This window comes from Syzygium oleosum, unplaced genomic scaffold (assembly GCF_021117445.2).
Source record: "Syzygium oleosum isolate NSW1041296 unplaced genomic scaffold, Sole_v2.1 Sole_v2.02, whole genome shotgun sequence".
NCBI lineage: Eukaryota > Viridiplantae > Streptophyta > Magnoliopsida > Myrtales > Myrtaceae > Syzygium > Syzygium oleosum.
This window is the reverse complement of record NW_026607486.1, coordinates 467,840-493,786: the sequence shown is the minus strand read 5'-3', so window position 1 is coordinate 493,786 and position 25,947 is coordinate 467,840. Positions and strand designations below refer to the sequence as shown.

General features: G+C 38.4%; 2 protein-coding genes across 2 annotated transcripts; both read left to right on the top strand.

Annotated features, from left to right (window-relative positions):
- The first annotated feature begins 5,771 nt into the window (after positions 1–5,771).
- Positions 5,772–12,928, top strand: LOC115692075 (histidine--tRNA ligase, cytoplasmic). Its single transcript, XM_030618830.2, has 7 exons — positions 5,772–7,226; positions 7,912–8,091; positions 8,388–8,645; positions 9,121–9,255; positions 9,903–10,184; positions 10,959–11,099; positions 12,391–12,928. The coding sequence occupies exons 1-7, from the start codon at positions 5,853–5,855 to the stop codon at positions 12,682–12,684; spliced, it is 2,664 nt and encodes an 887-aa protein (XP_030474690.1). The 5' UTR covers positions 5,772–5,852; the 3' UTR covers positions 12,685–12,928.
- A 4,328-nt stretch (positions 12,929–17,256) lies between these two features.
- Positions 17,257–24,567, top strand: LOC115692076 (histidine--tRNA ligase, cytoplasmic-like). Its single transcript, XM_030618831.2, has 7 exons — positions 17,257–18,642; positions 19,345–19,524; positions 19,830–20,087; positions 20,560–20,694; positions 21,381–21,662; positions 22,593–22,733; positions 24,007–24,567. Exons 1-7 carry the CDS (start codon positions 17,257–17,259, stop codon positions 24,322–24,324), a joined length of 2,700 nt encoding a protein of 899 aa, XP_030474691.2. The 3' UTR covers positions 24,325–24,567.
- Positions 24,568–25,947: the final 1,380 nt, after the last annotated feature.

Here is a 25,947-nt window from a genome sequence, read left to right as displayed (position 1 = left end):
AGAGAGACAGAGAGAGAGCGAACAAACGCTGACGAGAAGAGCACGAACCGCACGAACCGACGGCTCAAATGGAGGACTCCGGCTTGATCTGAGAGAGCACGAACCGCATGGACTTGGCGGCCGAACGAAGGAGCTCCGATCTCCGACGACCGCTCGCCGGAGGCAGCGGAAGTTTCTGGAAGCTGGAACTTTGGAAGAAGAAGAAGATGCTCCGCGAGAGAGAGAGAAGAGAGAGAGAGAGAGAGGGGGGAATGAAAGTGGAAATTAGGGTTTAGACACGGCCATGTTAATTGAAAAGACGAAAGTAACCTCGCAAGAGGATCACGCCCGCAGAGACCACCATAGACAAACCAATGTGAGCCTTTGATACCTCGGAGCTGAGACGGTCCTGCCTGGACCGGGTCGATGGTCTCTACGGGCCCATTTGATAACCGGCTAAATAGTACCTGATTCTATTCTTTTATTCTCGAGAAAAAAAAAAACAAAAATTTATTTGGAAAATTTTTTGTTTCCGGACATAAATTTATTCCCAGAATCAGTTTTGGAACATGATTCTTGATCCTGGGAACAAGAATCGAAAATGGAAAAAGATTTTTTTTTTCTTGTTTCTGGAAACAGAATGATTACAAAACACACCCATGTATGCAATCATTTTAGTTCGGTAGACATGACCGGAGTATACCAAATTGAGATTTTTGTGATATTAATTTTATTTTTAAATATTTTAGAATGTTCATATAACTTGATATCAATATTGTCACGATAAATTATACGTGTTGATTATTTCTATGAAAATTAAGATTATCATTTTTTTTTCTCTTTTTCATCCACATTCTGATTGTTAGGATTCCCTCATTACTATGTCATAATCTATCGGGATTAATACCATAAAAAAAACTCAAATCGGTGTATCTATTCTGTTTTTACGCCAAACTAAATTTTGTGTCACAAAAACTCCTATACTAGTATAATCGTGTCATTTTACCCTATACAAGGGCACCCGTACCATATTTACCCCAAACAAATTTTTTATATCATAAGAAATCTCAAACCGTGCAACCGTACCACATCCATCCCAAACATGTGCACCCGTGTCACGTTTACCCAAAAAAAGTCATAGATTTACCACAATTTAGGGTAAAAGTGGCACGGTTATATTAGTATGGGGAAATGTGATAAATCTTTGTGACACAAAAATTAATTTGGGGTAAACATGATTGAATGTACTAGTTTGAGGTTTTTGATAGTATTAATACAATCCATAAAAATCTCCACAGTGAACAATGCTCGATAATGTTTCGACAAAAAAAAAAAACAATGCTCAATAATGCGTGTATGAAAGTTAGCAAGCTAAGCTTGGCTAAATTGACTCCGTGCTCCAAGTATGTATCATTATTGAATAATATTAAACAATTCAATCGTGACATTTCCTTCAAATATATCATAAATTTATAAAACTGGTTATCCACCGAGTAAACAAAAGGAAAGGAGCATAAAAAAAAGTAAGAAATACTCTTCACCAAAGCCAACATAAGAAGTGGACCTTGGCAAAAAAAGAAGTCAAAGCTCGAGAAGTGGACATGTGCAAAATAGTATCATTTTAAACCCCTTTAAGATTTGATCAACGATGAATCTAGAACAACTTTGTCCAAATATTGTGGTAGGTTGATGATAAGACCCATCTATCTTTCACGAGAATACATTTTCGACAGGAAAAGTGTCAAAAAAGTCCTAAACATTTTGCATTGGTGCCAATTTAGTCTTTAAACATTTTGTATTTGTGCTAATTCAGTCTTAAATCTTTTTGTCTTTGTGCCAATTCAGTCTTTCCAATCAATTTTGGCCGGATTTTGCTGACGTGGACGCTGGTTGTTTATTGGCGCTGTCGTGGATAAATTTTAATAATATTTTTAATATTTTTTGAATTTTTATTTATTTATTTATTCTTTTCTTTTCTTTTCTTTTTCCTCCCTCCTTCCTCCAGCCGGTCACAGGATCGGCGACCGGCCAAAGGCCGGCGAGTTCGACCTTGCCGGAGGCTGCGACGAAGGCCTTTAGTGAGGTCCAACCTCGCCGGTCGCTAGGCGAGGCACGACCTCGCTAGATTTGGCGAGGCTCGCCTTCGCCGTTGCCGACGACCGGCTTGAGGAAGGAGGGAGGGGAGGGAAAAAAAAAAGAAAATAAATAAATAAAAATTCAAAAAAATATTAAAATATTATTAAAAAGTTGTCCACGTCAGCAAAATCTGGCCAAATTTGGCCGGATGGACTGAATATGCACAAAAACAAAAAGGTTTAGGACTGAATTGACATCAATACAAAAGATTTAGGACTGAATTGGCACCAAAAAAAGATTTAGGACTAAATTGGCACCAATGCAAAAGGTTTAGGATTGAATTGGCACCAAAAAAAGGTTTATGACTAAATTGGCACCAATGCAAAAGGTTTAGGACTTTTTTGGCTCTTTTCCCCATTTTTGACTCCCAAAACCGAAAATGATCGTTTGGTTTTTGCACTAACTTTATTACTATCTCGAACTACCGCAATACGAGTAAAATGTTAAATGTGTTTATTTTAATGAGTTAGTAAAAAGAGAGGTAGGTAGGTTACTAAACGACGAAGTTATGATATTATGTCGACGTGCATAATTAGACAAATTGGGTACTAGACTCATCAAACTGACAGGTCAGGTCGAAAGTGGTTTAACCCAAATTAACCTATTTATGTGCAAACAATTTTAGCAATCCATACTCAACCCAACCGGAGATCCATTTTTAGCAATTTTTCTCTTTAAATTGTTGCTTTTGAAGAATGGGCGACTCCATGCACAAGTTCATCTAGTTAGCAAAGGAGCTCAGGGGTCAAGTTTTGGATGGGCTGTGAAGGTGGTGATGAAAGTTTGACCCTGATCATCCACAAATAATGATACAAAAATAAAAAAATATATGCAATCGATCCGATCTGGTCCGGTTCCCTTTGGAATCGGGAACCGGACCGGAACGCTCGGATATCAATTCTGCTTTTAGGAACTGAAAACTGGACCTACACTCCGGAGAATTGGACCAAACCGGCCGGTCCGGTCCGAACGATTCCCGATTTAGACAACACCCCTAGGTCAAGCTAGTTTCTTCACCACAAGAGTCACTGATTCAATCAAAGTGCTAAAAGACTTGCACCAAAAGCTACGACATAGGGGTTGTACCAACACCTGGTGGGCATTGCCTATGAATCTTAACATTCTCTACGAATTTCTCTCCACTATACAAACCTTGACTTAGATAGCATCCATCAAACTCTCCTTCTCCCCCTTGCTCGTGCGGCCGCAAGTGATCCTCACAACCCACTAAGTGTGGCCCCCGTGGTCACGCCCAAAACCCGTGAATTTGGTACCTGCTCTCATCAACAACACGCTCCCCCGCATCCCTATTCACCAGGTCCCTCAGTTTCCCCATGGCCTGGTTCCACAAATTCATGCTCTGGATGGTCTAGAGCTCGAACCTCTTGTGGAGTTGCGACACACAGACGAGCCCGTCGACTAAGCCGACAACCTCGAAGGAGAACGTGCGCTTGTCAAAAGGGATGGCAAACTTTGTGCGGAGGATGAAGGAGCCAGAGATAGGGTTGGAGCATAGGACGAAGCAGAAGTCGGCGTCGTGGGCGGGAATGGGCCAGTCGTGCGGAACGCGAGGCAAGTGGAGGGGGAGGAGGTTCTGGTGAGGTTTGGAGCGGGAGAGGGGGAGACGGAGGTGCCCGGTGGCGAAGGACAAGGGGTGGATGAGCGAGCTCCATGACTTACAGACGCGACGGAGGTCAAGGAGTGTTTCGACGGGGGAGTCTTGAGAGTATGTCTACGATGAATCTTGTGGGAGGTGGCAAGGGAGCCGCGAACAGAGCCGTCAAGATCACGGGCGGCAAGGGAAAAGCTCGCAAGTCAAAGAGAGAAGAGAGTCCGAGAGTTGTCTAGCAAGGATGAAAAAAAGAAGAAAAATTATTAGCGAGTGTATTTTTCTTTTTGCCTGTCCCACTGAAACTCTCAATTCACTCTCAGATTTTTACTCCGCCTCTTTACAGAGTGGAGTCGAAATCCACATCTAAAATTAAACGTCCCCACTTCTAATCCCATAAAAAAGTGGAGAATTCGATTCCCCACCTCCCTTTTTAGATAAGTTGGAATTGGGTTCATGACATAACCCATTTAAATCCATTTACTCGTGGCTTGCGCGCGCTTCTCTTACTGTGCTTTTCAACAAGCTCCTTTGCCTCATTCCTTCCGGTACGCGAACGGTGCTCGGCGACCTCATTTCAGATTACCTTAAGTTCTGTCCCTCCTAAGGCATGCTCGGACTTTGACAATTTGGCCGTGACCGATGAAGAACTGTGTGTGGAATTTAGGCTGTTTTGGACAACTATTCTCTCTGTTGGCTGAGTCAAATATTTTTTTTTAAATGATAAAAAGGATAGATCTTTCACATTTTTGTATTAGAATTTTTTAGTCAAATTTTTATAGTTCGTGATTCTCAACTTAACTGAAAATGTTAGAAATTCTTCTCAATTGAAAGTCGCCGGTTTGGGAGTTATATAAAATTTCTTCGAACTTTTCTTCCGAAATGCAAAAACCTAAAGAACTTAGTTTGAATCTTAGAAAACTACGAGTGAAGGATATGTATCGTTGTCTCGATAGTTTAAAATTTTTCAAGTGTTTCGTATCAAATAAAATACTTGTAAGTATGCAAGCATATATATCCACACAATAATATAGGGCCAAAACTGAATTAATTGTGTGCTATACAATTCGAAGTATATCAAGATTAGGCTGAATTCAATTAAATAATACATCACGAAACAGAAATAGTATGTAAAACTGTATTAATTATATTACTTTTTGTGATGAATATCTTTAATCATTTTTACATAAATACGAGTCTACTTCATAAAACAAATGGTAAAATTGCATCTTTTTTTGTCCAATGCAACACGTAATAGAATTGTTATTTATTATGCTAACTAGAAGGGTGAAGAAAGTATATATGTAAGTCACTTTAATTTTTTATTATATTTTCAGTTTTTTCATTGTTTTTTTAATCTCGCATGTCAAATTTCATGATACTTGTCACAATATTTTTAAAAATATTAAATTTTGATAGAAGCGGGATGCATAAAATTAGAGAAGAAACTTTAATAAGTACGAGCACTTGCACTGCTTATAAGTTGAAATAGTCTCCGGCCTACGGTATTGAGTAGATTGGCACCGTATTGTTTTTCTTAAAATTTAGCTTTTTGGTTATTGAAGTATAATTTTCACTTTTTTTTTTCCCAAACGAATCTATTCTTTTAGGGAAAATGATTAAAATAGTCTTGAACTTTGACCCAATATATAATGTGATCCTTAAATTTTCGGTACATGTTTAAGTTAGTCCTTGGATTAAATGAAAATATTCAATATCATCATTCCATTAAGTTAAGTTCAAGGACAACATTGAATATTTTCATATAGTTGAAGAACTAAATTGAGCATGTATCAAAAGTTCATGTTGAACAAATTAAAAGTTTAGGCTGAACAAATTACACATGGGGCTAAAGTTCAGGGACTATATTGAATAAAATAAAATTTCAATGGCCACATTACACATTAAATTAAAATTCATGGATTGTTTGTGCCATGTTTCCGTTCTTTTCACAAAAAAAAGTGATTTTTGTTTTTTGCAGAGAATTTTTTATTCTCTTTTGGTTGATAAAAAGTCCGGATGCGTTGTTTCCAAGCTAAACTGCCCAAACCTCCCAAAACCCTAGACGCCGCCATCGGAGCTTCTTCGCCTGGAAAGAAAGCCAGCCTTCTTCACATCTGCTCTTGCAATGGCCGACGGCGGCGAAACCGCCACCGCCACCGCCGCCGCCACCGCCACCGCCGTGGTGGTGACTCTGGGAGGCAAGGGCTCCTCCCTCTCCGCGTCCTCGTCATACGCGGTCGCCGCCGGTACCGCCCGCTTGCGCGTAGACTCGTCGGCGAGCGATCGCCTCGCGGCTTCGCCGGCCAATCGGATCTCTCCGGCCGCCAATTTCCAGATATCCTTCCCCCCTTACTTCAGCGTTGTGGAAACCCGCGCTTCTCTCACGGTGCTTCTCAACAAGCTCCTTCTGTCGGGTTCTTCCGGCACGCGCACGGTACTCGTCGATCTCATTTTGGATTCCTTGAGTTCCGTGCCTCCTCGGGATTTTGGAAATCTCGCCGTGACCGATGAAGAAGTATGCATATTGGAGAATGCGCATTCCAGTTTGTACGGGATTTGTGCGGTCTTGGACCACTTGTCGACGGCCTTGTCCACGACGGTCGATGCGGTTGCTGCATTGTCGTGCGAGGCCATCAAAGCTAACGTGGCGGTCTTCAATCCGATGGACTCGGGTGATGGGTTTGTCCAGAAGGATGAGATCGGAGTTGCTAGTGATATGAAAGTCTTGCTTAATGGGTCTAAGCTGGTGGGTGAGGTGGAGAGCGAGGCAATTTCGTGCATTCCCAAAGTTCATGCGACATTGAGAAGGGTGGTCAAATCGGTGCATTCAGAGGTGCGAGTGTACCTGCATTCGTCTGTTAGAATACAGAAAACTGGGTCCGCCGCTGATGGCGCGGCAGATGACGTTGTGAATGTGTTGTTGCCGCTGGCTGATGCGCTGCTGAGGATCGGTAAGAGCTCTTTGTGCCGTGCGAAGATGAATTTAGATTCAATTGCTGCCGATGCCCTGAAAAGCAGCTTAACAGGTATGTTTGAGAAGGACTGTGTACGTATGGATGATTTGGAGAATGAGAAAAAGGTTATCGTGGATGCATATATTGGCGGAGATTTTGAGAAGTTTGTGCATGAATTGTATGTGCTTTGTGATCGTGTCTGGAAAATAGTGGCTTGGGAGGCAATTACCGCATTTGTTGCGCTTGAGGGAAGTGAATTGATCGAAAAGGGAAAGCATGATGAAATTAATGGAGTGCAAGCAGATAAGAAAAGTGAGAAGAAAAAGAAGAAGAAGGTGTTGTTGGGGAGAGGGACAGCTGTTGTGGTGCAATTGATTAAGGATAGATTTCAGAGGAATGGAGATAGTACAGGGTCGCTGGAGAAACTTGTAAAAGATTTATTACTGTTCCTAGACACGAGGGGTCCGGAATTTGACAATTTCTTGAACAAAGTGAAGGACATTGTGGACAGTAATGAGAGTAGAAGGCTGCCCAAGCTTGCCAAGGTAATTTATTCAAGCTATGAAATGATTAGTATGATATCAACAGAATTGCTTTTATCTACTTTTTTTTTTGTAGCCCTAGCATGCTATGGTTTGTCATATGATTTGTTTGTTTCGAAAACTTTGAATGGACTATATCGACCTCATTCATGATGTGGCTGCTTGATGACTAAAGGCAGGGTAAACTAATTAACTAATAGAAATTTTGGTGTTCCTAATGAGGCTGCTGAAAACTTAAGTTGGGGTGTGGACTTAGCAGAACTGGTTTCTGTACGTTTACTTCTTCATAGTTCTAAGTAGTTTATGGAGAGAGAGAGTAGTATCAAGTTAAGTAACTTATGTTGAGGATAGCATGTGATTGCAGGACAAGAAATATTGAGCTTCTCTTGAGATATCTGTTCGGTCCATGCAATTTCCTGAGTTCTATCGAAGCACACCTTTGTGATAGGTTAAGTTGTTGCTTCAACTCACATTCAAAATAGTCATGAATTATTCTGCTTACAGACAAGGCCATCTTTGTTTAACTTTCACATTAGAATATCATTTTCTATGATTGGAAGAACTTTATCCTGTATCGGAACCTGCGAAAGCCGTTGCTGACTTCAACCATTTTGATTAATGTCGACTACTTTTGATGTCTGTCGGAGATTTCAGTCAGTTTGACATTTGCATGGTATGGTCCATGCAGGGAACTCGTGATTTTGCGAAAGAACAAATGGCAATAAGAGAGAAAGCATTCTCTATTATAACAGAGGTTTTCAAGAAGCATGGTGCCACGGCACTTGATACTCCTGTTTTTGAACTGAGAGAGACTCTGATGGGAAAATACGGCGAGGACTCAAAGTTGATATACGATCTTGCTGACCAGGTAAACATCGAGGATATTTTATTAAGTTCACCTTGCTTCCTACCTTAGATGTATTGATGGCTGATATTCTTATGCATGTCATGCTTAAGAAAGTTCTTAAAGTTGCTAAAATCCCTTGCTCTGCGAATGTGACGTTCTCACTGACTTGGAGAACCAGGGATTGGCGTAATTGATTCACTGTACTAATGTTACGTATTTTCTGTGTTGTGAGCCATACTCATGTTTTTCCTTGACATCTGAAATGATGAATGATCTTTTGTCTTCCCTCTGAAGGTTACTGTCCTTTTGTTTGACAGGGTGGAGAGCTTTGTTCTCTACGATACGACTTGACTGTTCCATTTGCGAGATATATGGCTATGAATGGACTTACGTCATTGAAGAGACACCAAATAGCTAAAGTATACAGGAGGGATAACCCTTCTAAGGGTAGATACCGCGAGTTTTACCAATGTGACTTTGACATTGCTGGGCAAAATGTAAGGATGGGGCCAGATTATGAGGTCGTAGTAATTCTTATCGACTTGCTTGATAAACTGAATATTGGAGACTATGAGGTAAACATCCTCTCTCTTGTCCTCCACCCGTCCTTCACATGTTTTATCCATATCCTGAAATTTAGAAGACAGATTAAAAGAAGAAACAAAAAAATAAAGTTTGAAAAGGAAAATGAAAAAGAATGCAATATCTTGATGGTTAAATGGGTGAGGCTTGTTTGCCCTCAAGGATTGTCCTTTTATAATGTAATAATTATGTCCTCGTTGTTGATGTTCAGGATGGCGTTTTAATGTTTATGTAGAAATTCAGGAAAGATGTTGCACTTCAGTCGTAAGGTTTCTGACTGTCTTTATAGTTACTTTCTGGATTTAATGATTGCTGGTAAATATTTAGTATCTGGTGTTCAGACTAGATATGTACATGGAAAAAGATGTTCTTGATATTTGGCATTTTCGTCGGAGTTTAAATACCTTCTTCTCAGCTGTTGTTGTTTTTGTTTTTCTTATTAATTTTGCTCATAATGTTTGTTCTCAGGTAAAGCTGAACCACCGGAAGTTATTGGACGGTATGCTGGAAATATGTGGTGTGCCATCAGAGAAATTCAGAACTATTTGCTCAAGTATCGACAAGTTAGACAAACAGCCATTTGAGCAGATCTGGAAGGAGATGGTAAGAGATTATACCATCGTTGTATGCATGCTTATGTCTGAATTAGGAAGGTAATGATGAGAAACTCTTTAGTAGCCTTGCATGTATACTTGTGTCTGAATAACTGTCGGACCAGATCAAAACCAGGTTTGGTATGTGGTGTTGTGAATGTCATTTTCTTTGTGAACTCAATTTTTGTTCGACTTTATTTGTACAATATGTTCAATTGATTCCGATGGAGGAAAAGATAGCATTGGGTGATTTAAATGTGGACATGCTTGAAAGCACTTGCTAGATCTCTGTTTTTATATTTAGCTGTTGACAATCGATTTGTCATTCGCCATTGGAGGGAAGAGTTTACGCACATTTTAGGCTCCTCAAATGAATGCATGAGTCCTGAAATATCCAGAGAAGTTAAAGGTAACAAGCATGTGTTATCATTCAGTAAATATCAGCTAGTTGTGTTTTGTTCCAATTCACTGCTTATGCATGAATATGTACTCAGTTGTCATCTATTTGATGGGGCTCTTTAACAACTTTATTGTTGGGTTGTTTGTCATGTGCTGTGGTGATTATGGAAACATGTGTTCTTTGGGTGGATAAACTGATCTTTTCACATGGTGTTTTATTGTTAAACAAACGAGGCCAAATTTCTTAACATCATTTAGGTGGAGGAAAAAGGTTTAACTGCTGAGACAGCGGACCGCATTGGCAATTTTGTAAAGGAAAGGGGTGCACCTCTGGAATTGTTGTCAAAGCTTCAACAGGAGGGGAGCAAATTTTTGGAAAATGAAGGATCTGTGCATGCCCTGAATGACTTGGAGATATTGTTCAATGCCTTGGAAAAGTCAAAGTGTATCAACAAAGTTGTTTTTGACTTGAGTCTTGCCAGAGGTCTCGATTATTATACAGGGGTGATATTTGAAGCAGTTTTTAAAGGGGCCACACAGGTAATTCCTTGCAAGCACTTCCTATTTAATATTCCATGTATAAGCAATTTTTATCTGACATTTATGTTTGTGAAAGATAGGACATAGAAGTAACCGCTTCTGATTACAAAATGGAGGAGTTGCCTTGCAGTTGCAGTTTTCTTGTCACCATGGTCATTTCTAAACGTTTCAAAGAACACGCTCGTGCCAGAGTGAGACATATGAAAGATTTGAGGCGTAAAATTTGCTAAGAGATGTTGATGAGGTCTTATTGCTAAATTGTTTGCATCTTGATAGGATACTTTTCACTTTATTATGTTAATGTTCACATGAAAAATCTGGAGCATAGTTACGGAATGTACCAAAGGCTTCTCTTTGGGAAGACTGATGAACTGAATAATTGCACCGCCTGAGTTGTTTAGAGAAGCTACCAAATTAAATTATTATGCCAGGTTTTGAAAGTGAATGTGAACTGCCATCCACATTTCAGAGCCTTGTTTTTTCTGGTCTTACACAGGTACTGCTTCTTGGAAGCTCCAATGGAACAAATATTTGCACTTAGCCACTGTTGCAAGAGATGAAAGAGTCGAGTGCTTTAGTGATCTTGGATGGTGATGTGGTTGAATGTGGTAGATATAGCTTTTGATCCATTACATGGTGCTTGTCATGATAGGATTCGATGAAACTGCAATTTTTGCTTTTTATAAGGATAGAATAGTGCAATCAATTTCATGCTTTTAATCATCTGATTGATCTTGTTGGTCATTAGACTGTAATAACAGATTATATGCACAGGTTGGAACAATTGCTGCTGGAGGGCGTTATGACAACCTTATAGGAATGTTTGGTACAAAGCAGGTTCCGGCAGTTGGTGTCAGTCTAGGAATTGAACGAGTATTTGCAATAATGGAGCAGCTTCAGAAAGATCAGAACCAGGTACTCATTTAAGATCTATCTGTAATTCTACTTGCTTCACTTCTCTCCTTGGTCTCTCTTATTGTGTTTAAGCATTCTCGGAGATTTTGAGAACTTGTACCTTGACTTACTGTATTAATTGCAGAAGCAGTTGGATAGTTTAGATGCCTTTCTATAGCTAATTAACTGAGATAATCTTTGAGAAGGTATAGATGACCCACTATTTATTAACAGAAATGTGGATGGCTCATAGATTGATTATTTTGTGGCAAAGCAAAAGAGTAATAAATTTGTTGTATTGGTGTTACGGACCATTTGAAGGTACTTTCTGGGATTTAGAGATCGTAATGGCCATAGGAGGCTAATGTCAAATATCAATAGGAACCTTAGCTTGTATGCCCCACCAGAGCCAAGACTTCCGTTTTTTTATCCTAGGGGTTCTAAACCTTTTTTTGCCTACTTTTTGGTTTGAAACGTGATAAGTAAGATTTTGAGTAATTAATTTTCATCCTCCAATTAGTTTTTTTTTTTTTTGGTAAGGACCCCACGGCGGCAGCGGACGCTCCTCCAATTAGTTTTATCTCTTCTTATGACTAAAATCTCTCTAGGCTCTTCCTTAATTGTGAAAAAAGTAAATTGTTTTGTTTGCTTCAATCCGATTCTTGGAGGAGTGTTAGATTACGTTTATCAAAGTTTTTTGAATAGTTATGACGATAAGTACAAAAGAGCACTTAGTGGGTGCAGCTTACCATTCTAACCAGTTTATTTGTTTCTGTAATACCATGCCTGCATTCTTTATTTTTTTTATGACTTGCTCATTTCGAGATAGTAGGAGGCTTTATTTGAACTGTGAGTGAACTAAGCGAAGAAAAATATTGACGGGCACTTTTGTTTGATTTTTCCATGCTAGTTGACGTGAGATTAATTTTATAATCTCAGCAGTCGCTGGACCTTTCCACCATTGTCAATTTCTCATATCCTTATGCAGGATTGAAATCCCCGAGCATATAAAAGAACAAAAATTTCTGATGAAAAAAGTTTGAAATTTTTCCAGAATTCAATCTATTCTTTGTAACCGAATATTAGGATCATTGCTTTCTGTCACCTTCACAGAGATCTAATTCTGACAACTGAGCTTAACATTCTCTTTTAGCATCTCCCATTTTAGATGGAAGTTAACTATTTGAAAGTTTTAGATGTTCTGTAGACTTTCAGTAGTTGAATTTACGTAACGTCCTAAACTTATGGATGATGAGAATATCATTTGGAAAATGTAAATAGAGTCATCTGATTTCCTTTTTCACATCAACAGATAATTCGAGCTACAGAGACACAAGTGTTGGTTGGATTTTTGGGGGATGATCTGCCTTTAGCAGCAGAGCTAGCGAAGGAGTTCTGGGATGCCGGATTGAAAGCAGAATTCCTGGTCAGTAAAAGAGTGATGAAACACATTGATTACGTCAAAGAGTACCGAATCCCCTGGATGGTTCTAGTAGGCGAGCGGGAACTGAGGGAAGGCGTGGTAAAGTTGAAAGATTTTGAGAATGCCAAAGAGGAAGTAGTTCCTCGAAGCGCAATCGTTCAAGAACTTCTCAACCGTTTATGATCTGTGAGAACTTAGATTACGCTACTAGTGCTATACTGTTCATGCTTTTAATGCCACATACAAGCCTCTATCGGCGGTAACATGCTGCTTCCAGCAACAAGATTGAAACAATGAAAAAAGATAGGGAGGGACGATCAGCCTAACTATCTCCTGTTGTTTTCCCTATTTAGTGGAACATACTGTCATTAACCATTTTGATGTTGGAGAAACTCTTAATACAAAATTTCTCTGGTTGTAGCTGAAATTGTATGATTTCTTTTCTATTGAAAGTCGCCTGTGTGGGAACTTACAGAATTACTCATTTGTTCTGCTTCGAACTTTATTAAAATATGTGGAACTTTAAAGAACTCGGTTCGGATCTTAGAAAACATCGAGAAAAGTATACCTGACTCTACATTATCATTCTGTGAATACTTTGAAAGATTTCAAGTGAATTGTGAGTATTGCAGAATATGCAGAAAGTTAGAAGTCCAAGTCACTATAGTCCATTTAACTCTATAGTAAGGCGTCTACAGTTAATTCCACTCAGACCAGAAGGCAAGATGAATGCTTGAAACTCAGAAGGCCAATTCTATCGGCATGAAACATGATTCAGGCAACTTGATGATAATGGCAAGGATTGACTTGGACAATGTGTGGATATTAGTGCACAGAATGTCGGCCTCATGTCTAAGGAATTCACACTCTCACGCAAGCAAAAGATTAGCGAGCTGATCTAAGTTTTGCAGTGAGTCCCGTATAATTTCTCTAAGTTAATAGTGAGTCTATAGTACCTAATTTGTAACTCAAGCTCAAGGGACCCATATCATTTTCGAGAATTCAGAGTTGTGATTTATCTCCCTCGATCGAATTTATTATCGCAATATGTGAATGACTCATAGATTTGAAAAATCAAAAAGAGAATAGGCCGCGGAGAAATTCGTATATGGCAATATTTATTAGACAAAGAAATATGAAAAAAAAAAGTTACATTATAAAGTGTATTATACATTTGTCAATCATTCTGAAATAGAAGGTGGATTACATAACATGTGTCTATATTTACATAGTCAATAGAGTATGAAGAGAATTAATATAACAAAAAAGAAGTAGGAGGATAATTAAAATCTTTCAAAGTCGAAGACTCTATTTGTTCCATGAAAAATGAAAATATTTTTTTAAAATAATTTTCAAAATCATTTATTTTCAACGAAACAACCGGAATCGTAGTAAAGAAATCTTCCCCCACAAGTTGATACAAAATTAATTCCAAACCCACGACAATTTAATTTGACTGCTGCGGCATGGAATAAAACCGATCCCTGTTCAGTTAAGTAGGTCCATTAGAATGCAATTGGACCTCATGCTCATTAAATCGGTAATTTAGTGACTTAGATTCTATGTGGGGACCAGAATTTTTTTTTTTTTGGTCAAGATGTGGGGACCAGAATTGAACATGCAATGAATTAGGTAGACATTCTTAATCAATTGCCTCTTCCAGACATGGAAGTGAGACTGAGCAATTCCTAACCTATTAAGCTTAAGACTCACAAAAGTCGAAACGAATTGACATGCCTTGGATGAATTCGAAAATTTTAATCGCGAACGGAAGTACCATATTTAATTCGAAAAACAATTTGGGGTTGGATCATATAATATAAAATTTTTCCTATTTTAACCGGCTAGACCTTTTTTTGGTCATCCTTGTGGAGGGTGACGTGTCACTGTGGGTCCAGTCTACGTACGTTTGGTGTCTGCGTGCATGCATGGTTTGTGTTTGCAGAGGGGATGATTTATTGATTTGTTTTATCTATTTAATCACACCCTTTTCCTGGGAAGCAGGAGCAGAATTCCTATTATTCGTATTTCTAAAAATAATCGCCAGTATCACTTATAAAAATAAATAAACGAAAAATATTTTTATCGCTCACAAAAATATTTTGGTATAAATCATTGTCGATAATGAAATCATTGCCGATAATGAAAGTATTTTTCATCGACTAATTATTTTAAACGAAACAATAAATTATTTTTAGGAAACTTTTTTCAAATTATTCAATTTTTCACGAAACTAATGGAGGCCGAGCACTCTTCAATGCTCTTGTTTCTCTGTTTGCTTAATCGACCACTTAACATCGGAGCCCTTGGTGGTTACTTGCTCTTGATCTCGCAAGAGTCAGATTATGAAGAACATTAAAATACCCAATGCATTTCCAATTTCCTAATAATCTATTGATCTTAATTTCTCTGTTATGTGAAAGCAAAGAATGTTTGAAATCCCTTCCTCTAGCAAAAACTATCCGATACCTCGACTCCCACGTTCTGTAAAGAGGCTAAGCAAAAATCTGAGAGTGAATTAAGAGTTAAAATAGAACATACCAAAAAAAAAAAAATCAACTGGCTACCAATGAATATCATTATTAATTATTTGTGATAAGAATTATGTGCAGAAGGGAGAATCAAGAAATTTCTTTATAATTTCGACGTTACCTAATGAAAAGTACATGAGCCTATGTGTAGGTTTTATTCGATATCTATTTAATGTAATCAAATCAAGTACAAGCAATCAAGATACACAAAATCGTGGATATAGAGAATCTCCCAAATATATGAACAATGGCTAAATCACGAGAAATATGAAAAATATCCTAAATATCTCTAGAAGATATCCTAATTATCTCTAATAATTTAAACGCCAGAGATATCAAAGTCTTTACTTATTTGGATATTTTCGTAAGGACCGTAATACAGAAATATACGGAAAAACTTGTGAAAATTTTCCTCTCCTTATTCTCAAACAAGCCCTCGATTGTATAACTGAATTTTAAGTAGAAATTCTTAGTACATAGTTACTAAATGAAGAAGTTGTGATATTATGTCAACTTACGCAATTAAATTAAGATTGCCACATAAATTTAGTGATGGAGTGTTGCTAGTGTTCTACGCAACATAATGAATTTCTCCTCTTGTTGCAGCCACAAAAAAAGCAGTCCCCTTTGTGTAAATCTTAAAAAGAAAACATCAATATTCAACAAATTCATCTCTTTATGATGTCTATTCAATCGCCATGTATGTCCATTTGGATTTTGGGCTGATTCCAATAAAAAAGCACAAACTTTACCTCGAGTAATATTTCTGATTCCAAAATTTTTTTTTGTCTCAATAATAAGTTCCAATTTTTACTCTAGTCCCAAATCTGACGCCTATGATGTCAAATTTTCAGATTGTTCGAACTAGATTTGGGATTAAAGTGAAAGTTGGTGAATTTTTATAAGACAAAAAGAAAGTTCGGGCCACAATTGTCATTTAAGGTAAAGTTGATACTTTTTTTTTTGCTGGAATTAGGCCTTATCGAGACGGTGAAATATGGATAAACATCTCATCTAATCTAATATAATCTAAAATAATATATTCAATTTCCCTCTTTGTACCTAATACTGTATCATTAACAATATCAAAGGGATTGTTGTTAAATTATGTTCATGATTTTGTCTAGAGTTCTTTTCCTGAACGCAATCTAATTGCTCAAGTCTGTTATATCCCCGAACGGTCTTTAATATTTTCGACTCTGGGTAAAGAAAACAAAATCGTACGAATTTTTTTGGCAATAGGAGAGTATTCATAATCATAGACTTGAATTTATTTTATTCGGTTGTTCGCATCATTCCATGTGATAAAAGAGAAAACTTATAAATACACAAGCATATATATACCACACGATAATATAGGGCCAAAATTAATTGTGTGCTACAATTCTCAGTATATCAAGATTAGGCTGAATTCAAAAAAAAAAAACACGTCATAGTATGTAAAACCGTATCGATAATATTACTTTTTGTGATGTAGATATACCTTTAATCATTTTCACATAAATACGAGTCTACTTCATAAAACAGATAGTAAAATTACATCTTTATTTTTTGTCCAACACAACATGTAATAGCTTTGCTATTTATTATGCTAACTAGAAGGATGGACAAAGTATATAGGTAACTGAATTTATATGTAAATCGCTTCGATTTATGGTATTGCATATATTCTTTTCACAGGATTTTTTCCGTTTTTTTCGTAGTTTTTTTTTATCTCATACTTCAAATTTCATGATCGTCATCGCAATAATTTTAAAAATATTAAATTTTGACCTAAGCGGAATGCACAAAATTAGAGAAGAAACTTTGACAAGTATAATTTGTTTTTTAGAAATTAAAAATGACAAAACCCATGTGAAGCACGAGCACTTACGCCACTTATAAGTTGAAATAGGCTCCGGCCTACGTTTTCGAGTAGATCGGCACCGTATTACTTTTCTTAAAAATCAGTCTTTGGGTTATCGAAGTATAATTTTTTCCTTTTTTTTTTCAAATGAATTAATTTTTTTAAAAGGATAAATTTTAGCCTAATATACAACGTGATTCCTAATATGAATTTATTTTTTTGATTATCGAAGCGTAATTTTTTAAATAAAAAAATATGATTTTCTCCGTACAGAGAGAATTTTTTCTTCCCTATATTATTAGTTGATAAAATCCCGGTTGCCCATTCTCCAAGCCAACTCCCCAAAACCCCCAGAGACCGCCATTGGAGCTCTTTGTAATGGCTGACGGCGGCGACACCGTCGCCGGAGCGGTGGTTTTGGGAGGCCAGGGTTCTTCCGTCTCTTCGTCCTCAGTATACGCGATATGCGCCGGCACTGCTCGCGTGCGCGCAGACTCGTCGGCGCGCGATCGCCTCGCGGCGTCTTCTTCGTCGTCGCCGGCCGGTCGGATCTCTCCTGCCGCCGCCGCCTCCGATTTCCAGATAACCTTCCCTCCTTACTTCAGCGTTGCGGAAACGCGCGCTGCTCTGACGGTGCTTCTCAACAAGCTCCTTATCTCTGGTTGTTCCGGTACGCGAACGGACCTTGTCGACCGTATTTCGGACTCCTTGAATTCTGTCCCTCCCCCGCAGGGACGCCTTAATGTTGGGAACGCCCTTACCCATGAAGAGCTTTATATATTAGAACATTCGCACGCTACTTTGTATGGGATTTGTGCGGTCTTGGACCACTTGTCCACGGCCTTGTCCACGACGGTCGATGCGGTTGCTGCATTGTCGTGTGAGGCCATCGAAGCTGACGTGGCGGTCTTCAATCTTATCGACTCGGGGGATCCTTTTGCCTCAAAGGAGGAGATCGGGTTCGCTAGTGATATGAAAGTCTTGCTTAATGGGTCTAAATTGGTGGGTAAAGTAGAGTGCGACGCAATTTCGTGCATTCCCAAAGTTCATGCGACATTGAGAAGGGTGGTGAAGTCAGTGCATTCGGAGGTGCGAGTGTACCTGAATTCGCGAGTTAGGATACAGAAAGTTGGGTCTACCGCTGATGGCGCGGCCAAGGCCGTTGTGAATGTGTTGTGGCCGCTGGCTGATGTGCTGCTGGATATTGGTAGGACCTCTTTATGCCGAGCAAAGATGAATTTAGATTCAATCGGTGCCGATGCCCTGAAAAGCAGGTTAACAGGTATGTTTGAGAAGGAGTGTGTAAGTATGGATGATTTGGAGAACGAGAACAAGGTGCTCAATAATGCGAAAATGGGCGGAGATTTTGAGAAGTTTGTGCATGAATCGTATGTGCTTTGTGGTCGTGTCTGGAAAATAGTGGCTTGGGAGGCAATTACCGCATTTGTTGCGCTTGAGGGAAGTGAGTTGATCGAAAAGGGAAAGCATGAGGAAATTAATGGAGTGCAAGCAGATAAGAAAAGTGAGAAGAAGAAGAAGAAGGTGTTGTTGGGGAGAGGGACGGCTGTTGTGGTGCAATTGATTAAGGATAGATTTCAGAGGAACGGAGAAACTGACAGTGATAGTTCAATTTTACTAGAGAAACTTGTACAAGATTTATTACTGTTCCTGGACACGAGGGGTCCAGAATTTGACGATTTCTTGAACAAAGTGAAGGACATTGTGGACAGTAATGAGAGTAGAAGGCTGCCCAAGCTTCCCAAGGTAAATTATTCAAGCTATGAAATGATTAGTATGATATCAACAGAATTGCTTTTATCTACTTTTTTTTTTGTAGCCCTAGCATGCTATGGTTTGTCATATGATTTGTTTGTTCTGAAAACTTTGAATGGACTATATCGACCTCATTCATGATGTGGCTGCTTGATGACTAAAGGCAGGGTAAACTAATTAACTAATAGAAATTTTGGTGTTCCTAATGAGGCTGCTGAAAACTTAAGTTGGGGTGTGGACTAGCAGAACTGGTTTCTGTACGTTTACTTCTGCATAGTTATGAGTAGTTTATGGAGAGAGAGAGAGAGAGAGAGAGAGAGAGTAATATCAAGTTAAGTAACTTATGTTGAGGATAGCATGTGATTGCAGGACAAGAAATATTGAGCTTCTCTTGAGATATCTGTTCGGTCCATGCAATTTCCTGAGTTCTATCGAAGCACACCTTTATGATAGGTTAAGTTGTTGCTTCAACTCACATTCAAAATAGTCATGAATTATTCTGCTTACAGACAGGGCCATCTTTGTTTAACTTTCACATTAGAATATCATTTTCTATGATTGGATGAACTTTATCCTGTATCGGAACTTGCGAAAGCCGTTGCTGACTTCTACCATTTCGATAAATGTTAACTACTTTCAATGTTTGTCGGAGATTTGAGTCAGTTTGACATTTGCACGGTATGGTCCATGTAGGGAACTCGTGATTTTATGAAAGAACAAATGGCAATAAGAGAAAAAGCATTCTCCATTATAACAGAGGTTTTCAAGAAGTATGGTGCTACGGCACTTGCTACTCCTGTTTTTGAATTGAGAGAGACTCTGATGGGAAAATACGGCGAGGACTCAAAGTTGATATACGATCTTGCTGACCAGGTAAACATCGAGGATATTTTATTAAGTTCACCTTGCTTGTTACCTTAGATGTATTGATGGTTGATATTCTTATGCATATCATGCTTAAGAAAGTTCTTAAAGTTGATAAAACTCCCTTGCTCCCTTGCTCCGCGAATGTAAAGCCCTCATTGACTAGGAGAACCAGGGATTGGCATAATTGATTCACTGTACTAATGTTAGGTATTCTCTGTGTTGTGAGTCATACTCATGTTTCTGCTTTACATTTAATATGATCAATGATCTTTTGTCTTCCCTCTGAAGGTTATTGTCCTTTTGTTTGACAGGGTGGAGAGCTTTGTTCTCTAAGATACGACTTGACTGTTCCATTTGCGAGATGTATGGCGATGAATGGACTTACATCATTGAAGAGATACCAAATAGCTACAGTATACAGGAGGGATAAACCTTCTAAGGGTAGATACCGCGAGTTTTACCAATGTGACTTTGACATTGCTGGGCAAAATGTAAGGATGGGGCCAGATTTTGAGGTCATAAAAATTCTAACTGAGCTGCTTGATAAACTGAATATTGGAGATTATGAGGTAAACATCCTCTCTCCTGCTCTCCCGTCGCCACCCCAACATCCCCCCCCCTACATTGTTTATCTATATTTTGAAATTTAGACGACAGATAAAAAGAAGAAGCAATAAAATTTTAAACAGGAAATGAAGAAGAACGGAAGGAGAGTTTTTGATGGTTAAATGGGTGACAGTTGGCTGCCTCCCTCAAGAATTGCCCTTTTGTGATGTAATATTTATATCTTTGTTGTTGATGTCCATGATGGTGTATGATGTGTACGTAGAAATTCAAGAAAGATGTCGAAAGGTTTGAGACTATCATTATATTTACTTTCAGGATTTAATGACTGCTGGTAAATATTTAGTATCTGGTATTCAGACTAGAGATGCACATGGAAAAAGATATTCTTTATGCTTGGCAATTTTGTCATGGTTTGAATACCTTCACCTCAGTTTTTTTCATTATTTTAATTTTGTTCATAATGTTTATTCTCAGATAAAGTTGAACCGCCGGAAGTTATTGGACGGTATGTTGGAAATATGTGGTGTGCCATCAGAGAAATTCAGAACTATTTGCTCAAGTATCGACAAGTTAGACAAGCAGTCATTTGAGCACATTAGGAAGGAGATGGTAAGAGATTATACCATCCTTGTCTGCATACTTGTGTCTGAATTAGGAAGGCAATGGTGAGAAATTTTTAGTGACCTTGCATGTATACTTGCGTCTGAAGTAACTGTCAGACCAGATCAAAACCAGATTTTTGGTGTTGTGAATGTCATTTTCTTTGTAAAACTCTTTTTTTTTTTTTCAACTTTCTTTGTACTATTGTTTCAATTTTGCAATGGAGGAAAAGATATCATTGAGCGATTGAAAATGTGGACATACTTGAAAGCACTTGCAATGCAAGAGCTCTGTTTTTGTAATTATCCGTTGACAATTGATTTGCCCTTCAACATTGGAAAAAGTTATTAATACTTTTCTCTGGAATGAAGAGTTTAAGCACATTTGAGGCTCCTCAAAAGAATGCGTGGTTCACGAAATATCCAGAGAAGTTGAAGGTGAAGTGCATGTGTAATCATTCAGTAAATATCAGCTAGTTGCATTGTGTTCTTCACTGCTTATGTATGAACTTGTACTCAGTTCTCATCTATTTGATGGGGCTCTTTAACAACTTAATTGTTGGGTTGATTGTCATGAGCTGTGGTGATTATGGAAACATATGTGTTCTTTGGGTGGATAAACTGATATTTTCACGCAGTATCTTATTGTTAAATAAATGAGCTCATATTACTGCTAACAATTTTAACATCGTTTAGGTGGAAAAAAAAGGTTTAACTGCCGAGATGGTAGACAGGATTGGCAATTTTGTAAAGGAAAGGGGTCACCCTCTGGAATTGTTGTCAAAGCTTCAACAGAAGGGGAGCCGATTTCTGGAAAATGAAGGATCTGTGCATGCCCTGAATGACTTGGAAAGATTGTTCAAGGCCTTGAAAGAGTCAAAGTGCACCGACAAAGTTGTTTTTGATTTGAGTCTTGCCAGAGGTCTAGATTATTATACAGGGGTGATATTTGAAGCAGTTTTTAAAGGGGACACACAGGTAACTCCTTGCAAGTACTTCCCGCTTAATATTCCATGTAAAAGCAATTTCTGTTGGACAGTTTGTTTGCGAAAGCTAGGATAGAGAAGTTATCGCTTCCTTTTTTACAGAATGGAGGAGTTGCCTTGTAGTTGCTGTTGTATTGTAGTGTTGGTCAGTTTTGCACATGCAAAAGCAAGCGTGCGAGGAGAGGGGGGGGGGGGGGGGGGGGGGGGGAGGGAGGGAGGGAGCGGGAAAGGGAGAGGGAGAGAGGGAGGGAGAGGGCACGAAAGGGGGAGGGGATGAGGGAGAGGTTGAGAGAGAGAGAGAGAGAGATGTAAAATTTGCTAAGTGACATTGATGAGGTCTTATTGCTGAGTTGTCTGCATCTTGGTAGAATACAGTGCGCAAATTATCACTTTATTTTGTTACTGAAAAATCTGTAACATAGTTACAGAATGTATCAAAGGCCTCTTTATGCGAATAGAGATGAACTGAATAATTGCAAGGCCTGAGATGTTTAGAGAAGCTACCGAATTAAATTAAGATGCCAGGTTATGAAAGTGAACGTGAACTGTCATCCACATATCAGAGCCTTGTTTTTGTTTTTTTTAAGGTCGTAAGAGCCTTGTTTTTTCTGTTCTTGCACATGTACAACTGCTTTGAAGCCCCAGCGGAACAAATATTTGCCCTTAGCCACTCTCGCAAGAGATGACAGAGTTGAGTGCTTTGGTGATTTTAGATGGTGATGTGGTTGAATGTGGTAGATGTAGCTTTCGATCCATCGCGTGGTGCTTGTCATGATAGGATTTGAGATTTGATGTAACTTCAATTATTGCTTTCTATAACGATAGAATAGTGCAATCACTTTATGGATTTTCTTCATGCTTTTAATCTTCTGATTGATCTTGTTAGTCATTAGACTGTATTAATAATAGATTATATATGCAGGTTGGATCAATTGGTGCCGGGGGGCGTTATGACAACCTTATAGGAATGTTTGGTACAAAGCAAGTTCCAGTAGTTGGTGTTAGTCTAGGAATTGAACGAGTATTTGCAATAATGGAGCAGCGTCAGAAAGATCAGGGTCAGGTACTCATATTTAAGATCTATCTGTAATTCTATGTATTTCTTTTTTTTTCCTTGGTCTCCCTTAACGTGTTTAAGCCTTCTAGGAGATTTTAAGAACTTGTGGCTTGACTTACTGTATTAATTGCGTAATCAATTTAACAGTGCAGATACCTTGAAATTCTTTAGCTAACTGACCGAGATGATCTTTCAGAAGGCATAGGTGACACACTATTTTTTAACAGAAATGTGGATGTGTCAAAAGATCTATAATTTTATGTTAAAATAAAAGAGTAATTAAATTTGTTGTATAGGTGGTACTGACCATTTGAAGGTACTTTCTGGGATTTAGACATCGTAATGGCCATAGGCTAATGTTAAATATCAATTGGACCCTTAGCTTGTATGGCATACCAGAGCCAAGACTTCTGGCCTTTTGTTTTCAAGGGGTTCCAAACCCGTTTTCGCCTAGTTTTGGTTTGGAATGTGATAAGTAAGATTTTGACTAATTAATTTTCACTTTCCAATAAGTTTCATGTCTTCTTATGACTACAATCTCTCTAGGCTCTTTCTTAATTGTGAAAAGTAAATGTTTTGTTTGCTTCGTTCCGATTCTTGGAGGAATGTTAGATTACGTTTATCAAAGTTCTTCAATAGTTATGAGGATAAGTAAAAGAAAGCTCTTAGTGGGTGCTGCTTACCGTTCTATCCAAATTATTTGTTTCTGTAATATCATGCCTGCATTCGTTTATGCATTTTATAAGTTGCTCATGTCCAGATAATAATAGGCCTTCCTTTTTGAGCTGTGAGTGAACGTAGTTGAGGAAAATTTTGACGAGCACTTTTGTTGATTTTTCCATGCTAGTTGACACGAGGGATTAATTTTATAACCTTAGTAGTCTCTGGACCTTTCCGTCATTCTCATATCCTTATACAGGATTGAAATCCCTGAGCATATAAAAGAACAGAAAAGTCGGATGAAAATAGTTATAAATTTTTCCAGAATTTCATCTATTCTTTGCAACCGAATATTAGTGAGGGTCATTGCTTTCTGTCACCTTCACAGACATCTAATTCTGACAACTGAGCTTAACATTCTCGCTTAGCATCTCCCGTTTTAGACGGAAGTTAACTACTCGAAGGTTTTATATGTTCTGTAGACTCCTAGGAGTTGAATGTACGTAACGTCATAGACTTGACTCATACTGCTGAGGAAAGATGAGAAACTTATGAATGATGAGAATACCATTTGAAAAATGTAAAGATTGAGTCATCATATTTCTTTTTTTCACATCAGAGGATAATTCGAGCTACAGAGACGCAAGTGTTGCTCGGATATTTGGGGGATGAGGATGACTTGCATACAGCTTCAGGTCTAGTGACTGAGTTACGGGATGCCGAATTGAGAGCAGACTACATGCTCCATAAGAAAGTGATGAAGCACATTGATTTCGCCAGAAAAAACCAGATCCCCTGGCTGGTGCTAGTAGGTGCGCGGGAATTGAGTGAAGGTGTGGTGAAGTTGAAAGATATGGAGAATGCCAAAGAGGAAGTGGTTCCTAGAAGCGCCATGGTTCAAGAACTTCTCAACCGTTTGAAAGTTGTGAGAACTTAAATTACATTACTACTTCTATACTGTTCATCCATTTTTAACTTTGCTACTTCTATACTGCTTCGGTACTGTTCATCCATTTTTAACATTACCGGCAAGCAATAGTAGTTGTCTTTCATGCTTATGATGCCAAATAGAAGCCTCTACGGGTTGTAAAATGCTGCTTCTAGCATTAGCAACAAGGTTGAAACAATAGAAAATATTATTTAATATTCATTTATATGTAGAAATTGTTGCCAGGACTTACTACAGGAATTCTGAATTGTAGGAGTCAAATCTTTTTCTTTTTTTATATAGTAAAATGGATAGGAAGGAGCGACTAGCTCACCAACCTTTTGTGATGTAGGAGTCAAATCTATATTTGAATTGGAGCTGCGCTTTTTCCCTATCTATTAAGACGCACTCATTGTCGTCTGTTTTGTGGAAAACAGCTTCCACAAAGAAGTTTTCCGAATTTTTCGGTGTTTGGTTTATAGAAAATAAATTGGTCAAGCAAAACATTATCGATCAATAAAAAAAAAAAACACATTCAAAAGCGGAAAAATAGTTCCTCTTTTTCTCCTCCGTGCACTCTTTCTCCTTCCTCTTCTTGCCTGTGCACTCCTTATCTCTCTTTGGCTCTATAGCTCCTCCTTCGTCTCTTCGCCAATCCCTTAAAGTCATTTTCCTAAAAAACATTTTCCAAAAAATGTTACATTTTTCGCGGAACAGATGGAATCTTAATTCTGCTTTGAACTTTCCTTACAAATTGTCGGATCCTAAAGAAACTTAGTTTGAGTATTAGAAATCTGTGTACATGATACCACATGCGATTCTTTGATTACTTTTAAAGATTTCTACTATTCCATATCAAATGAAAATGGTTGAAGTCTGAGTACTATAAATATGCGGAGAGTTAAAAAAAGTGTAGGTCAACCTAAACAAAGCTAGTGCCCTGTACTCCATTCATTCCACACCGTGCGTGACGGTATGATTTGTCTAAAGCTAATGGCCAGACGAATACTTGGACTCTGAAGGCCAAATCTATCAGCATGAAGTATGGTTAATCGTGGGTCTCGATTGGATTGGTACATATGAAATCAAACAACTTGATTGTAAGGATTGTCTCGGACATTCCGTGTTGTAATTTATCTCCCTTGATCGAATTTATACTCGCAATATATTAAGGACGAGCATAAATGAAAAGAAACAAGAAAGAAGTGTGGACCGCGGACAAAAAATCATATGTGGCAATATACATTGGACTTGGAAAGATCAAAAAGAGTCCCATCATAAAATGCACTGTACCTTTTCTCTATCACTGTGAAATGGAACTGGCGTGTTTGACAAGCATGAGGTCGGTCACACGTCTATAGCAAGTGAACATGACAGATAAACGTTTTCATTGTTGCTCAGGAGTATAGTTTGACTCTAGGGAAAGGCATGGTGTGCGTAGGGGCAAGATCCGACATTACGCAGTCAATAAAGTATGAAAGAGAATTAACATAGCAACAAAGAAGAAAGAGTCCAAGGAGAAATGAGAAATCTATGAAAGTCAAAGTAAAGAAAATCCGCGCCACAAGTTATGTAGCGTCAAACACCACGCCCACGGCGGTTAAATTAGGTGAAGATTTCATGATTGATTGC

What these genes read in the sequence shown, in the direction of transcription:
- LOC115692075 (XM_030618830.2), top strand. Translation starts at nt 5,853, where the DNA reads ATGGCCGACGGCGGCGAAACCGCCACCGCCACCGCCGCCGCCACCGCC. An exon ending in TATACGATCTTGCTGACCAG is followed by an intron (nt 8,092 to 8,387) that starts GTAAACATCGAG and finishes TTTGTTTGACAG; the next exon opens with GGTGGAGAGCTTTGTTCTCT. An exon ending in TTCAGAAAGATCAGAACCAG is followed by an intron (nt 11,100 to 12,390) that starts GTACTCATTTAA and finishes TCACATCAACAG; the next exon opens with ATAATTCGAGCTACAGAGAC.
- LOC115692076 (XM_030618831.2), top strand. Translation starts at nt 17,257, where the DNA reads ATGGCTGACGGCGGCGACACCGTCGCCGGAGCGGTGGTTTTGGGAGGC. An exon ending in GGCTGCCCAAGCTTCCCAAG is followed by an intron (nt 18,643 to 19,344) that starts GTAAATTATTCA and finishes TGGTCCATGTAG; the next exon opens with GGAACTCGTGATTTTATGAA. An exon ending in TTTTTAAAGGGGACACACAG is followed by an intron (nt 21,663 to 22,592) that starts GTAACTCCTTGC and finishes TTATATATGCAG; the next exon opens with GTTGGATCAATTGGTGCCGG.